The following is a 16,435-nucleotide window of genomic DNA, read 5'->3' as shown; positions in this document are numbered from 1 at the left end:
ACATCAAATTTTGAGGTAAAAAAGTGCGTCTTATACACCGAAAAATACGGTAAGCTTTTCTTTCTTTATCCTTTTTCATTTTAGAATGGCACTATGCTTGCTTTGTTAAATAAGATTTTAACTGCAAAAAATTACGTTTACAAGTATAATGGAAGAAATAATCTAAACACTAAAAAAAATAAATGTGAAGTACAATCTATCAATTGACTTATCACTTGTCATTGAATTTAATTTAGATAATGAGGAACCCACTTCTTAGAAAATAAAAGTTTGGAGACGGCTTGAATGGGTAATGGAGAAAACTGTATTATAAATGTACAACGTTTCTACCGGATGATGACACAATTTTGTCAAAACGTTGTACATTTATAATAATTTTTTCTTCATTACCCATTCAAGCCGTCTCCAAACGTTTGCTTGTCATTGAGTTATACCAGTTTCGTGGAATTCCATTCCTCATACCTAACCCTGAACAATGGTAAATGGAAAGAGTACAACTAGGCTTCATATATTGGTGGAGCTGTATATGTGTAGTCTCTTCAGACACCATATATAAAATAATCTAAATGTTAACTTAAATCCAAGCGCTTAGAAAAAGTAACCATTCATTTTATTCATACTCAGCTGTAAACTGTTTTGGTTTTAAGCAAAGTAATGTTTCAGCTGTGTTCTCCATAGTGATGCCAGACATTGCATGGATGTATGCATGGTTTCCATAATCGCTTGAGATTTGATTTCAAGTATAAATTACTAGAACAACTGATGGAGCCGTGTACTTTATCGACTTTTCAAACACGTTTTATACTACTTATCGACCATTTGCTGTGGGTTCATGACGTCATTAGTTAGAAAGAAGATTCTTAATACTATGAGCCAAAAAACAAATTTAGACAAAGATGCTATCAAAATTGCAATTAATCCAACTAATTATCTCTAGTATCCTCCTTGATAGTTTACTTAGTAAATGAATGATCTCACCTAATGATTTTTATACTTGATTTTGTAAAAAAAAAACATAAACTGATACAATACGCAGATCCCACCGGCATTGAACGGTGTAAAAACAAGTCGGTAATTTGAGGGTTAGCCATCAAAGCCACAACTTATAACCCTATTGCTGTACAGTGAATTTGTTTGTAATGTAATCTATGATAGATGAAGTAATGCTCTCTTTTTGTACGACATTTATGAGCCATCTGTGATCTATGACGATCCAGTAGCGATGGAAACAAAACCAAGACGACAAAACGCTGAGACGACATTATCTCCTACGTATGAATTAGCAATAGAGCAACTAATAATAACAAATAACGGAATCAAAACCTTACCCAGAAACTTTGTAACCATGTCTTCTAGAAAATTCAAGAGATGAGGAGTTAATGTTAATGGTATATCGTACTTATATAATCTTTCTTGGCCCCAAAAAAAGAAAGTTTATGTGTACTACCAGGTTTTAAGTAATCAGACAAAAAACTGGAGTTATTTTTCTATGGGCTCTTGTTTCTTTAGTAAGAAATATGTACAAGAAAATTATACACGCTAGGAATGATATTTATAAAATTAAAGTTTGATTTGGTGGTTGTTAAGTAAAGCTTCCTAATGGGCTATTTATGGTCTGCTCACCACGAGTATCGAAACCCAGTTTTTAGCGTCGTAAGCCAGTAGACTTGGCACTGAGTCACTTGGGGGCATAAAACTATAGAGAATCAAGCATGTTACATTTAGACGATTTGAATACATGTAAATCAGTATCACGTGAAAACCACGGTCGATATAAAGTCGCCGTGGAACAGCATGTATAAGAACTGCATTTTAACATTTATATTACCATCCGATCAGAGTAAACTACCTATTTCGAACGAAACTAAAAAATCAACCTGGTAATGCGTATAGATAACCAAGTATACGTTTTTACCGTTCCACTTATCAAGATCAGGATGCATTGTTTCATCAGCTGGGAACTATCGCTGTTAATGACATTTTCGGACGTAATCACAACAATATTTCACGAGGTTCGACCAGCTGAGGAGAATTAGGTTGGTTCTAAATACATATATTAAGTTAACAAGGTAAAACAATCCCTGTGATAAACTACAATATAAAAAATAAAATTAAAAACATGTAAATTTAAATGTGTTAAACAATCTAACAAGTATTGTTAATGAAAGTAACAATCAAGAAATAATACAATAGACCTTAATTAGGAAATACAAACATGGTTATTGGCTTCGAGTACTATTGTTTGGCGTTCCAAGGGTAACCGGGTGCCACTGAAAATTGTTCGCTACAAGGAATAGTGTGTAGCGAAGCATTTATATACTCATATCGGAGTTTATAGAATTTTCAAGACAGGAATATGTTTTGTTCTTAACGACTCTGAAAAACAAAGGATTATTGATCATCTTGGGAAACCAGGACCATCCAGAAAAGTACCTGCAACAAGTCATACCTCAGCAGTGGTATGAAAATTGTGGCATCTTGTAACAAGTGAAAATACACGAATATAAAGATCAGAGGCGAAAGCAATCCACGTGTCTCTGGCAACACTACGCACCATAATCAAGAAGGATCCCCGTCTAGAAACGAGACAAGTAGGGTATAGGTTCGCCAACATAAGGGCTCTGGCTGTACCTTCCTTTCAACATCACATACTTCGAACAGCTGAAGAATGAAACGGATATTCATGCTATTCCATACGAAGACATGGTAGTCAGGTGGCTGGACGCAATGTTCGTGGATTTTTCTTGCGATCAGATTGTCGAAAGGGGCACCGAAAAACCGCCCTTCTCGTACACTACATGGATCATGTAAAGCAAGCAGGTAGGAGGGTGTGCAGTAAACATGAAAGCCATACGACGGTGTCTTTTGCAATGGAAACTACGTTGCAGAGCTATTGCTAAGGTGCAAGGTAGTAAGATAGCGCATGTCAAATGTGTTTGTGAATCTTTATGTAGGATCTCGAATAATATGAACATAAAAGTGGCGTTTAAAATACATACAGTGTTCTGGACTTTGCTAGTTTACGTAAAGAAAAATTAGAATCATACGTCAAATGTCACGATGAATCGAAGCTGGAGTGATTGAACTTACACACACGGTATTATAACTGATATCCACAGTGACGGTACTTTGGTATCTAACTATTCACGGAATTAACTGATGTCACCTAAACATTTTACGATACAAATATTTACACTTTTGGAATACACAGACTTTAAAGAGATATAATACTCTGCTTTGAATATGTGCAGATATTTACTGTCTGTAAAAGAAATATGGTTTTATTTTTAGTTTCCAGAGTTTGTTTATCTATCAAATTATCTGTTGACATAACTGAATCTTTCCTCCTGCTCTAGGTGTTTAATGTAAATATCAGAAATCCAAATTAATGTATTTTTGATTGTTTTACTTTAGCTAATGTGCCAGATATTTTCTTATTTTGTTGCAATGTTTGTTGTAACTCACTAGGCATGATACTCACTTACAATATTGGAGGAAATTGTTTGTTAAGTTATTAGATTGAGATACTTTGTCATAAGAAATCAAAATCTTCTCGTTTTTAAAGCTATATCAGACCTTAATCATGATATATTCAAAGTGAAGACCACCTAACAGACTATAGAGTTTCTTTGAAGCGTTTAAGTATTTTTTAAATGTTATTGATATTTTTATATTTTAAAGTTCATATTTTTTCTTGAATTTGCAGTTTCCACTCTTAAGCTTACATATAATTCCCGAACATTTTCAAAGCCTGAGTCATGAGTATTCTGTTTGCTCAGTATATGTATTGAAAACCAATACTGAATTGTAGCTAAGTGGTTTTTTTGAATGACGCATTTCAACCGAATCTATTAACAATAAATTTTAAACAACTAGATAACTTCCAAGTTGTTATGTTTATAAATTGTATTGAATCCCTTACAATGCAACAACTTAATATACATTTATACACGTTTCACGCTTACAGGAAAGAGAATATTAATCATTCATTTCTCGGTGTGATTGTACATACATATAAAATAAAGATATTTATGTAGTTGATTCGAGCGTGCAAGTGTATTAAAAGTGGAAGAGTGTTTTTGAAAGTGAGATCCTGGCTCTTCAGGACCATTTCAATCTTCTTAGAATATATGGGACAGTTGAAAACGCTGCGGGATCGATTTTCTGAAATTAAGTTGAAGTTTAGATTTAGTTCCATGCTGTTTTTTTGTCTTTATACTATATACGCTTCAGTGCTGTTCAAAAGTGATTAGGCTGAATGTGACAGGGTGTCTTTCACTTGAGGTTCACGAAACGATTGTGTTTCCATACCATGGGTGGGTCACAGATGTGTGGGTTTATTCGAGCGAAAAATATGGATTGTGAACGACATTCTTTAGGAGAAAAGATGCAATGCACTCTTGTAAAGAAAGGATATTTGTGAATTTAAAGCAGTAACTTGTTTCCTAGGCTTAACAAGAATAACAATATGCATACTTGGATATTCGTAGTCGCAAATGTAAGCATGATATATTATTCGTTTCTACTGTGATTAAGCTTTATACAAAAATCCTTATCCTTAATTAAAATTCCTGTTTTATTTTTCTAAATTTCAGAAAACAGAATATTTTAAAGATAAAATGTATTTAAATATAAATCAAAAATTTTCCCTCGTGATTGCTGTTTTGTGAGAAAGTGCTAAATAAGCATCAGCATTAGCATCTTAAATATCGATCCAATATCATGAGCCACGATAGTGGTTCATAATAGGATTCGCCCAGCAATTTCACAAGAACTCTAATAGAACATACAGGCAAAAATCATCTTAAAAAGCACATTCGTTCTTGAAATAACACTCAAGACCTTCTGTCTGAATGGTTAAGGCTGCTAAAATATTAATAATAGCAAAAAAAGTTGATTTTCTGATTATTAAACAAAATTCAAAATTTCATCAATTTGTTCTTCATATTGTTATTTACAAGATAATTAAAAATTATTAATTTAAAAAAGGGGAATAGGGATCGTCCAAAAAAGTACAGAAATAAGTTGAATCAAAATGCAAAGATTATATTTTCAAGCCTACAACTAGGGACTCTAAAAAAGTAAATAAACTAGGCTGGAAATAACGTAGACAACATTTCCTGACATTATATATATCTGTTTACTTTCTTTAGAGTCCCTAGTTATTGGTAAAGGCGAAGAATAAAGAAACGAATAGTGCTTTTTTACCAAATTAATTTGGGTCATTACGAAAAATAACACAATCTTCGTCTGGTTCAGATTCCAGAAGCACTTGTCACACACTCAAGGAGCATTTCAGTTTTTGATTAATATTACAATAATTTCTATATAGACCTCACCCATGTTACTATTATATGATTCTTGAACCAAGTAATATTGTCTGCATTACACATTTTACTTTCATAACAAAAATATATTTTGAACTTCAAAATAATTTTAGCTACATTTTAGCTATGCGAAAAGACACACTATTGCGGTTTAGTAAACTTGTTCTTATTTACAAATAGTGGGTACGCTTGCTTTCTTTTTATACTGTCAGTGGTGTAATGTATTTCACATCGTACATGAAGGTATGTAAAAATTTATTTAGGACTAAAAATAAGCTTAAAAGAAAATTTAAATGTTAGTACAGCTCGGCACATGTTTGTTTCGAGAGAAGTCAATGGGAAATCTACGTGTTGGTTCGTATTCTTTCATTTGTATGCTCTGATGAAATTAGATTAATTAAGAGTATTTAGTGTGTCTTAACGCAAAGTTACACAATGGGCTATCTGCACTCTATTGATCATGGGGAATCGAACTTCGGATTTTAATTTTGTAAGTTCGTAAACTTACTGCTGACCCACTTGATGGACAGAAATATTTGATAATTCATGTGAAAAACCTTATCGTAATGACTCTGAAACTCAGGCTTGGACTGTTAATTAAATTATGCGTTTAAGAAACATATTTGCTTATTTTTAATATAATATTTATATGTTATTTAACATATATAAGTATGCTTAGTATTACTTTAAAAAAATTTCAAATGAAAAGTTACATGCGTTTTACTTGAGAATAAACGTTAAGCATCCTTTAACTTTCTTTTATATGTCTGAGGTAGAAAACTGTTTAAGTTACAAGAATTTCACTTAAGAATTAATAATAAAACATTCTTTAACTTTCTTTTAAGTTTCTGAGGTAGAAAGTTGCTTAAGTTATACGCATTTCACTTAAGAATTAATAATAAAATATCCTTTAACTTTCTTTTCTACTTCTGAAGTAGAAAATCTTCTGAATGACTTTCAATATGAAACCTGAAAATAAACGAAAGATAAGCAAGACAAACACCAGGTGAAACATTTACATGTGACAGGATGACTTAATACATCAATAGAAGGTATATAAACCATTGAGTATTTACATTGCATTGATGAAAACATTGTTTGTAAACTATAATAGTGACTGAATTTTGTTTATGTTTTTCTCTCTCTTTACTTTAGTTGCGTTTGTGATCAGTTTGATAATTCCTTTTGCAAGCATCAATTCCCCACAAATTCATTTATTCGAAACAGTCACGTTGGGTAATTTATTCTATTTTTCCTTGACTTTTAGTAACTCTTCTAGTGTACAAGAAAAGTGTTGTTGTAGTTTTTAGTTTTTCTCTCAAAATTCCAAATTCCTTCATTTACGTTGCAACAAGTGATTTCATGGGGTTGGGAGACCTGAGCTAGTTTTTACAAGAATAGGTTGTTACAGTGCTTTTTAGTTCCAAAAATCCGGTATTGATGAATACTAGCAAGTGGTTAGTTCCTCGCAATGCTGCTTGTCAGTAAATAAAGACTGGAACCCCACGAGGCTTTCGAAAGATAGGAACAAAAATAATCAATAAATTGACCTTCTGAGTAACTTCTTTTGTGCTCAGAAATTACTTAATGTCACCTTAATAACTAAGGCTACTTGGAGCACGCAGGGAGGCATAGGGTGTATGTGTACATGCCACTTATTATGTGAAATGTAGCAATGATATTTTATTTGTTTTTATATTTTTCATTTTACATGATGATTTACATGAGTGATGTGTTTTGTGATAGTTATTACGTATTGTAACAATACAGACCTAGGCCTTTTGGAAAATATAGTCCTAGAAAGAAAATTCCCGAGGTAGCAGAAAGAAATGACAAATAAAATACTAACAAAAAACATGAAAGAGAACAGGTATATGAGAGAAAGGACATTTCCCAGGAAAAAAAAAAGTTCTAAAGGAAAAGCTTATTTTTTCCTATAAGGTGAATGACACGCAAAAGACAGAAAGCAAAACTTTCAAGGAAAGCAGTCTGTTTCCATTTGTTTTGTATGGAGGGGGGGGGGCAGTTACGCCAATTCTACTCCTGAAGAAACGTGGGTGCATTGTCTGAATTGTAAACAATTCCTTCATTTTGGTTCTAGAGAAACGTGGGTGCATTGTCTGAACTGTAAACAATTCCTTCATTTTGGTTCTAGAGAAACGTGGGTGCAGTGTCTGAATTGTAAACAGTAGTTCAGTCTTGGTCCTGGAGAAAAGTGGGTGCTATTTATAAATTCTAAACTGTGAGGGCACTGAGGAAAAACTGTTTTATGTGTGCCATCTCTATGGATTAAAGTCCTCCTTAACTATATGGTTGCTGTTTTATTTCGTAATAGTCACATTTATCCGAATTAGAGTCCCCCGGTGAATCAGCGGTAAAATCCGGGGTTCAATTTTCCACGGTGGAAGAGGTACAGATAGCCAATTGTTTAGCTTTACGCTAAAGAAAACAACAACAACAGAATCGGGAATTTGTTTAATAGGATATTTTACTGACAGATTCAGCATTCACCTATATGACTTTTCTAGTTTATTTGTTTTGTCCCAAACAATTTTTTAGATGCAACAGTATACTCCACTAGGTGTCGCAACGTACGCTAAAGGGACTCATTGTGACAACTGAGTTTTCGTTGCAACGTAAGCTATATATTAGAAAAACTAACTATGGGAGGTTAAATGATTTTATAGTTTGTTTTTTATAATCATTTGTAAACTGTTCTACAGTGACACAGAAATCTTAATTGTTTAAAACACCACGATAATGAATTATATCTACTACAGGAGCACAGAAATTTACTTTTTTAAACCATCATGATAACGTTTCACACCCTTTAAATGAAATAAGGCTGTAGAATGAGAGTTATGGTAAAATTCCAAAACACTGTCTAGCTTCTACAACTGACAACGTCAATGCAGTTGTGCTAAAAGTACATGGTATTATCTTTCATCTGCTAGTTGAGTGCATAGATTTGATTGTTAGCCATAATAAATCTACTAGAAGAGAGTAAAAGTTTGAGTGAAGGTCATAAAATGTCTTTATTATGGTATATTTACCGTTTACTATTGGAGCACAAAAGTTGAAGTTGTGCTGTATTATATTTCTTGTCTTGTCTGTGCCTGTCACAAAACTTCTATACAGATGAACCTCAAACGTGTATTGAGAGCGCTATGAATGCATTTTAACAATTTTTATGTTAATGCCTTAGCTCTTGGCCTAATTTTATTCCTGGTATTTTGATAAGCTCATACACCACTTACTATTACAACAAACTTCCATTTCTCTCCTTCCTCATAAAGAATGGATTTGGTATAATGTTCTGTGTCTTCTATTTAGAAAGAAATTTGCTGTTTCTCAAGCGTTGGACTTCTTTTCATTTTAGTTTACGAGGAAACATTTAATGTGATTCTGGCTGAACATATTCATTCCTACTTCCCTGAACACTTTTTCTGATGTGCTAATAAGTTTTAAAAAAGATGAATTCATTTCTCTGACTGCAAATTTGAGCTTTTTGCTCATTTTCTGGTGATTTCAGTACATTATCTAAAATATTTTTTGTGCATAATAGCACTGGTAAAAACTGAGTTTAATTTTGTTCGCTGTAAGAAAAACAAAATGTTTTCATGATGAAAGTTACAATAGAAAAATTTCACTTCATGACGGTTTAAAAAAGCCATGACTTTAAAGATTAATTATAATACGAACGTAATTTAAGCACTAACATTTTCACCATACACAGATTGAATTTCTACATCTGTTGGCAACTACTGACATTTTTAATGATCGTACAAAGTTGCATCAAATATACTTAGCATTAATGTACTTCGAGTGTACATAATCATTTTGTTCTAGTGAATATAATTAGGAGAATCAGCTGGCGAAAAAATATCCACAGTGATTCCAACATCTGTCACCAACCTACTCATAATTCTCCTTACATATCACCAAGCTTGGTGGTATGTTCAGAGAAGCTGCCAGCTGCCTTTCAAAACTGTTAGGACTAACAACTAAAAAAGAAATAGTTTAATAAAATGTAAAATAGCTTGTAAGGGCTGTTCGTTCAAAATATGGTTTGGCATTCAATATGAACTAAGCAACATCTGAATTATCCTCGCGTATTGTATTTCCCCTGAACATCATGTACTGGCATAATATTACATTGTTTTTGCGAAATATCTCATCTATAACCGATTAATGTAATTTCAGTATATTTCCACTTTTCGTAGAATAAAATATATAATTATTGTTTGTTTGAAGTTAAGCACAAAGCTACACAATGGGCTATCTATGTTCTGCCCACCACGGGTATCGAAACCCGGATTTTAGCGTTGTAAGTCTGCAGACGTACCGCTGTGACACTGGGGGGGGGCAATATATGATTAAATATGGAATATATTTAACCAGGTGCATAGGAATTTGGTAACAATAATGCGAACTAAGATTGGAAAATAATCTTAATTGCTATTAAACTAAATTCTGAGATACTGTGTTACAGTAATATAAGAATAAGAAAACCCTAAATGGAGAGAGCATTTATTAGATAGAATGCAGAAAGTAAAGGAATAGAGAAGTTAAGATTCTCGCGAGCTCGGAAGTGTGTTTCACTATGTTCTCGTAACGTGCAGTGCTTGTATCTCTAATTACATCATTAACAGTCTTTTGTTAGTTTTCTTAGTAATTAATTGACGGTGTGTTGTGTAAGTAGGTTATGTGCGTTAGCAGTAAAGTACTTCTACTTATTTAACTCAACTCCTTTGTTAAAACATCCATTACTAGACTTGTAGAGAAAGAAGTTTTCTCTAATTATTACTATCGCAGCCCTGTTAAAAATATCTCATGACTGTAATCTTGATGGTAGAATTAAGTTTTATTTGTCGGTTTTGTTTGAGCCTTATATTGTTATGTAACTTAGCCTCTCAGAGACTCTTGCTATTACCTTTCTAATGTACAGTTTTCAACTGATTTACGCTCATTCTGTATTTTCGTCGAAATGATAGCGTACATCAGATCCTCGAGATTCGTATATAGTACCATTTTTTTTTAACGAATGCCACTTTAATGTCGCTTTGTCCCGTGTGTGTGTGAAAAATTGGATCATTACATTGGATAAAAACATTCAAAACCGGCTGAATAGAATAACTTTGATGGTGATATACCTCGAAAAGCCGAAGAACAGCCAAAGAAGAACGCCATTATAATTCTTAAGTATATGTTGAAACATCCAAAAGGTTCAACCGTTTAATAAGACAGTATAATCGTTGAGCGTAAACCTTCTGTAAGTTAATTGTTTATATCTAATTTCAATCCTCGATTAAGCCATTCTTTTCTGTCGTATTTTGAATTTTGACAATTATTTTGTTAGGTTTACAAAATTTCTCTATTTGGTTGCAACTGAGTAATAGTTTGTAAAGTCAATTTGTGCTCTTTATGAGCTTAAGGAAATGAAACAAATAGCATTTTTTTATTTTGTATATGTAATAGGTATTTTCTGTTTTTTTTAATTTAACTTGGCTTTGTTAATGTCACAAGAACAGGAGGAAATCCAAAGTATGTAGCAGTGTTACGCTACTATTGCATTTCTGTGAATACTAATTAGTTAGAAAACAATATAACCTGTACAAACTTCCAGTAATTACAGTGATGAAACACTAGGTAAAAAATGTTCTTGAACACTCCTTATTTCATTGGCTTCAAACTATTTAACAGCTGAAGAGAAACGACGCTATTTATTACCCTAAATGTATTTTTGAAATAGAAACTAAAATGCATTTCCTTAGTGATCACAAATAATCGTAATTAAACATACTTGGTACTGTGCGATCTTTTCATGGTTTAGGACATCCAGCAATAGATTTTGAGTGTAATATTTTCTTTCTCTCTTCTCGATTTTCTAAGTTAGCAGATAAAAAAGTATTTAGTTCATATCAGAACAAATTGTGCATTTGAAGTGGTGCAGTGCAGAACCCGAGAGTTTTCCGTTTCCCGTATTTAAGGAAGCTTTGGCTAAAGAGAATACATAACGGAGATAAGAAAAGTTGTTGAAAAGTCATACGGCAACAAAAATAATCACCACTTTTTGTCATCGGCGTAGCGATGACTACAGTGATAAATGTTCCTTCTTTTTTTGTTTTCACCGATAACGTTTGTGTGAAACGAAATCTTTAACCTTAGAATTTTGATGGGAAATGAATAAATGAAAGTAGATAAACGTCAACTTGAATTTCTAGGACTATTTTGGTGTAATATTATTAGGGCAGTCTGGAATATTGATATTAATACTTTGAAGGAACTTGTCAAATTTCGTTTTGTGATATTAAATGAAGTGTCATGCTGATTAAGATTCAAAGTATCAAAACTTTAAAACAACTCTAACAGTTCCAATAAATCATATTACAGTTAATGCGATTATAATTTTACAGTTCTTTGCTAAAATGTACGAATCAGTGTATTTACTTTAAGTAAGTATAATATATTTACTAAGTACCTGAGACACGTTTGGCTGACTTTGATAATGCATGGCATAGAAAACAGTTGCTTTATCTTTCTCTACTGTATTTATAAGCTTTCCTTTATATTTGGTAAAAAGTTAACTTCATAGGTAGATTGGAATCAAAAAGTCTATATACAAAATACAACATTTAAGAATTTCTAAATATTTTTTTTATGGAGGAGAAACATGTCTGGTGATGAGAAAATGAATTTTTTTAGACTCAGCTTATATATAAATAGTTTGTTAAACATGTATATCGTTTCTAAAAAAATGATCTTATGATAATCGTTAGAAATCTTAAAATTGAGGCGATGAATCAATGTTGAGAAATAAAATAATTTGTTGATTAAAGCATTTGTTAAAGTTTGTGTTCAACTTCAGCTTCCTCTGAAGTACAAAGTGCTACTTATACTTTTGTAGCATTATTTTTAATGACTTGTACTTTATTAGCAGGTTTAGCAAATGCGTATGTGATATACACAGATTACTTTCTTACTGTGGTTTAAGAGAGATGTTAATGAAACCACTTTACAGAGTAGTAATAGCTTTATTCTCGCCCAGTAAAGCCGCTGGACGTACACATAATACATACCGAGCAGCACTTTTCTGCTGGTCAACATGCCAGCGTCCAGTGTCGAACTGCAGGGTCGCGACCAGCTGCACACGTTTCCTGGTTCAAAGATGGCCAGCTGATGAACGGGAGCAAGGACGTTGCTGACCTGAAGGGACTCTGGACAATAAGTACTCTTGAGTTTACTCCATGTAGTAGTGACAACGGGAAATATTTATCTTGTCATGCGATCAACCCAGCTTTTCCCAACTTCACCCGGAAAGATAGTTGGAATATAGACGTTTATTGTAAGTGTTTTTTTTTCATTAATTAATCTATGTGGCTGCCTAATAGTTATACTCTTAATTATATTTTCAAGAATTGCACATAACCTTTGAGAACTCTTACAATAAAACTATAAGCAGACAGAACTTGAGAAACCCATAAACTTAAGATTTACCCTACAATTATTTTTTCTGTTTTGTTGTGTGCAAAGAATAACCATGGGTTACAATTGGAGGTGCTGTTTCAGGAAAACAAATGTTAATTTAAAAATTACTTGTCACATCCTACTTTCTCCTTAGGGATAATTACTTTTTTCCCACCGCTTATGATGTGTGAAGTTGTCTTTCTATTCACCAATAAAGTATTCTTAAAACCCGGTCGTATATTAGGCAGATAAAATACTTCCGTGGAAGGACAACCGAGTAAGGTTCAAACAGCAATCTATTTAATTCTACGTTTTTCTTCCAATAAGTCACAATGTTCCAAAAGACTCGCGTGTCAAAACTAATACATTTTCTTTTTGCTTACTTACAAAGGGAATTTTAATGAGTTTGAAACATCACACTATTGAGATAAAACTAACTTATTAGTCATTAGTGGAGGAATAGTAAAGGTTTTCTTTGTTTGTTTGAAGTTAAGCACAAAGCTACACAGTAGGCTATCTGTGCTTTGCCCACCACATGTATCGAAACCCGGTTTCTAGCGCCCTAACTCCGCAGACATACTGCTGTGTCACTGGGGGCAATAGTAAGTGATTAGAAATTTCTATGAATGAAAGTAATTATGTGGGAAAGGTAAATAATAGTGACATTTATCTAAATGTAGACACAAAAACCCAAATTAATATTTTTCTGTGTAGCATTGGTTTCTGCTGGTTTAATGAATCAGAATGTATAACTTAACCTATGAAACATATTTAAAACACTTCATCTAAACATTATTGATGTTAGCGAGTTTTGAAACTTTTCTTATGAAAACCTTACTTTACACAATTATGTTAAAGATGGAATTTTCTGTTGTTAAGTTTCCGCTTTATCAGTAATAAGAAACTTGACAATCCGCTTACTTCTTTAGTTTCCGTTTTATCAGTAATAAGAAACCTTGCAATCTCCTTACTTCTTCAGTTTCCATTTTATCAGTAATAAGAAACCTGGCAATCCGCTTACTTCTTTAGTTTCCATTTTATCAGTAATAAGAAACCTGGCAATCCGCTTAACTTCTTTACGCAGTATTAGAATTTCAACATTTTTCGAATTTAGAAAAACTGGGAAAATAATTTTTTCTTGGCATTTGATGTTTCTTTTCTTTTCTATTTTCCAGAGAGTGTGTTTGTAGGTGGAATAAAGCTATATTTTGTATTGCATACAATTTATAAACGAATTTCAAAGTAACTCCATAAAAGAGTCAATTTTATTTACACTAACTAAAAAACAAATTTGAAGTACGATGTTTTGAGGTCAAAGTGTGCATAAAAACGAACTCGTTGATTACATCCCAATGCAATTCTTTTTGATTCTGCAATTTTTTTGCAAATACATGAAGTCATTCTGTTGTATGTTCATTAAGTAAAATGTCTTCATTTTGCAAGACACGAAAATTCCAGAGTTAAGCTCTTCACGGTGCTTCTCTTTCAGGCAAAGCGTGCAACTAATTCAGAGTTTTATCAGGGTGTTCCATTTGCTTATGTAGAAAGAAATTGTAAACTGGCTTTAAATTAAGACCACCCCGTGCATGAAATCCGTCGACATATAGGGAAGGCTTGAATTCTAAAATTTCACGGGTTCTTATAGAACTGTCACTCGCACAATGTTCGATCGTTAGTTCAAACATTTTCGTTCATTAAGAAGAAAACTCCGCTTGCTGAAAAAAAAAACACCAACTAAATATTTTGAACTGATTGCATCTCTCTGAAAAATATATTCGTTGCTGTGAAGCTCTTCTGTTGGAAATTTGGGCATGTTGTGTATTAAAACACATCTAGCTTATTGGAAAGTCTTCTACGAAAATGTTTTTTTTTCTGTAATAAACATTACAAATGGTGCAAAATGAAAGAATTGTTTATTAAATAATGCCGTGTTCGAATTTATTGGAACAGCATGGTGAAAAGTTTCTCTTGTTAAAAAGTGATTCCTTATCTTCTCTGCAACAGGTACAAAAATTGAGATCACCTGCATTCGGTTATGTTAATTACGTACTTTTCGCATTCCCTAAAGCATATAGAGGCAGATGGAATTTACAAATAATGTCATGTTCTTCGTTGTTCAGTTGCACAAATATTTCATACAACTATTGTTCACTATAGTTAAAAATTAAAGTATTATCAGTTCTACAGTATAAGTAATGCTTTCATAAAAAAAATTACAATTCGAATACTTCGATACGTTTTCAAATCTTTCTGTTAGTTTATCTACCAACATAAGTTGCACATTTACCTTTGCTGAATAAGTAACCTTTCAGTTTCTGCTGATTTCTTGGAAATATGTATATTTTCAACTCCAGGATATCGAGATAGGTATAACATTTATGGCTGCTAATGGATATTAAAATAATTATTTTGAACCATATATATTTATTTACGACTCTAGATGTATCCCTTTTAAAATGTTTAAACGCAAAAGTTTAATTTCATTAAGAAATTACTTTAATTCTCGCTGTGTTAATAAATAATTTGCAAATGCATCATTTTAACATCAGAAAATCATGAACAAAGAAATGTTGCTAGCTTATTGATATTTTTTCTACGACTATATTTGTTGTGGTATTATCAGATAAGTCTTCACCGGTGGCCAAACAGTAAGTCTGAAGACTTGTTACGCTAAAGATCTGTTTTCGACACCCGTGATGGGCAGAACACAGATAGCCCATTGTGCAGTTTTGTCACTAACAACAAACAAACAAAATCGTCAATTGAAAAAGAAAAAACACATCCGAATGAATAAACACTGCGAAATAATTCTTGTAGTTAAATTGAGAAAATATTATTTTATGTGGGCGTGATCGAGTGGTTTGCGTATTAAACTACTAATCGTAGAGTCCAAGGTTTGGGAGGTGATTCCGCTGAACACACAAAAAGTTTCCGTTACGACACAAAAGTGGCAGCCAATTAGTTCCCTTATTCGAATCAAAGAGCTGGAGGCCCGGCATGGCCAGGTGGTTAGGGAGCTCGACTCGCAATCTGCGGGTTTTGGGTTCGAATCCCCGTTACACCAAATATGCTCGCTCTTTCAGCTGTGGAGGTATTATAATGTGACGGTCAGCCCCACTATTCGTTGGTAAAAGAGTAGCCCAAGAGTTGGCGTGGGTGATGATGACTAGCTGTCTTCCCTCTAGTCTTACACTGCTAAATTAGGGACTGCTAGCGCAAATAGCCCTCGTGTAGCTTTGCGCGAAATTCAAAACAAATAAACAAACAAAGAGCTGGACAAAGCTTTCGTGACGATAATTGTTTCTGACTGGTTGGTTGCCTTCCCTCCGGTTACAAATTCAAAATTATAGACATGGCTATATCCTAATCTTATAGATCTTTAATCTCGCAGCTTAGTTCACATATTATGAGGTGTTTCTACTGTTGAATATTTCAATTCAAAATTGTTCTATCAATAAAATAAAATACAAGAATAATCATAAAATAGCAATTGTATTGATTGATCGAAATATTTGTAAAATTTTACTAAACAGGTTTATTTCTCTGTTAAATGTTTTAAACGTAAACAAAATATTATATATAAAAGCACATAAACAATGTAGAAAGTTTAATTCAAGAAAGATGAAACTACTTCTTTAAAA

General features: G+C 32.9%; 1 protein-coding gene across 2 annotated transcripts in view; it reads left to right on the top strand.

Moving 5' to 3' along the window:
• The window catches only part of LOC111084911 (nephrin-like), a 166,949-nt gene that overhangs the window by 106,417 nt on the left and 44,097 nt on the right, over positions 1-16,435 (top strand). For both annotated transcript variants that reach the window (XM_022381468.1, XM_022381473.1), the window contains exon 6: positions 12,376-12,672. In XM_022381468.1, coding sequence (XP_022237176.1) covers positions 12,376-12,672 — 297 coding nt within the window. The remainder of the gene's footprint in view (positions 1-12,375; positions 12,673-16,435) is intronic.

The sequence above is a fragment of the Limulus polyphemus genome, unplaced genomic scaffold, assembly GCF_000517525.1.
Source record: "Limulus polyphemus unplaced genomic scaffold, Limulus_polyphemus-2.1.2 Scaffold7, whole genome shotgun sequence".
NCBI lineage: Eukaryota > Metazoa > Arthropoda > Merostomata > Xiphosura > Limulidae > Limulus > Limulus polyphemus.
Note: the sequence above shows the minus strand (reverse complement) of the source record. Positions and strands in the feature narration are given on the sequence as shown.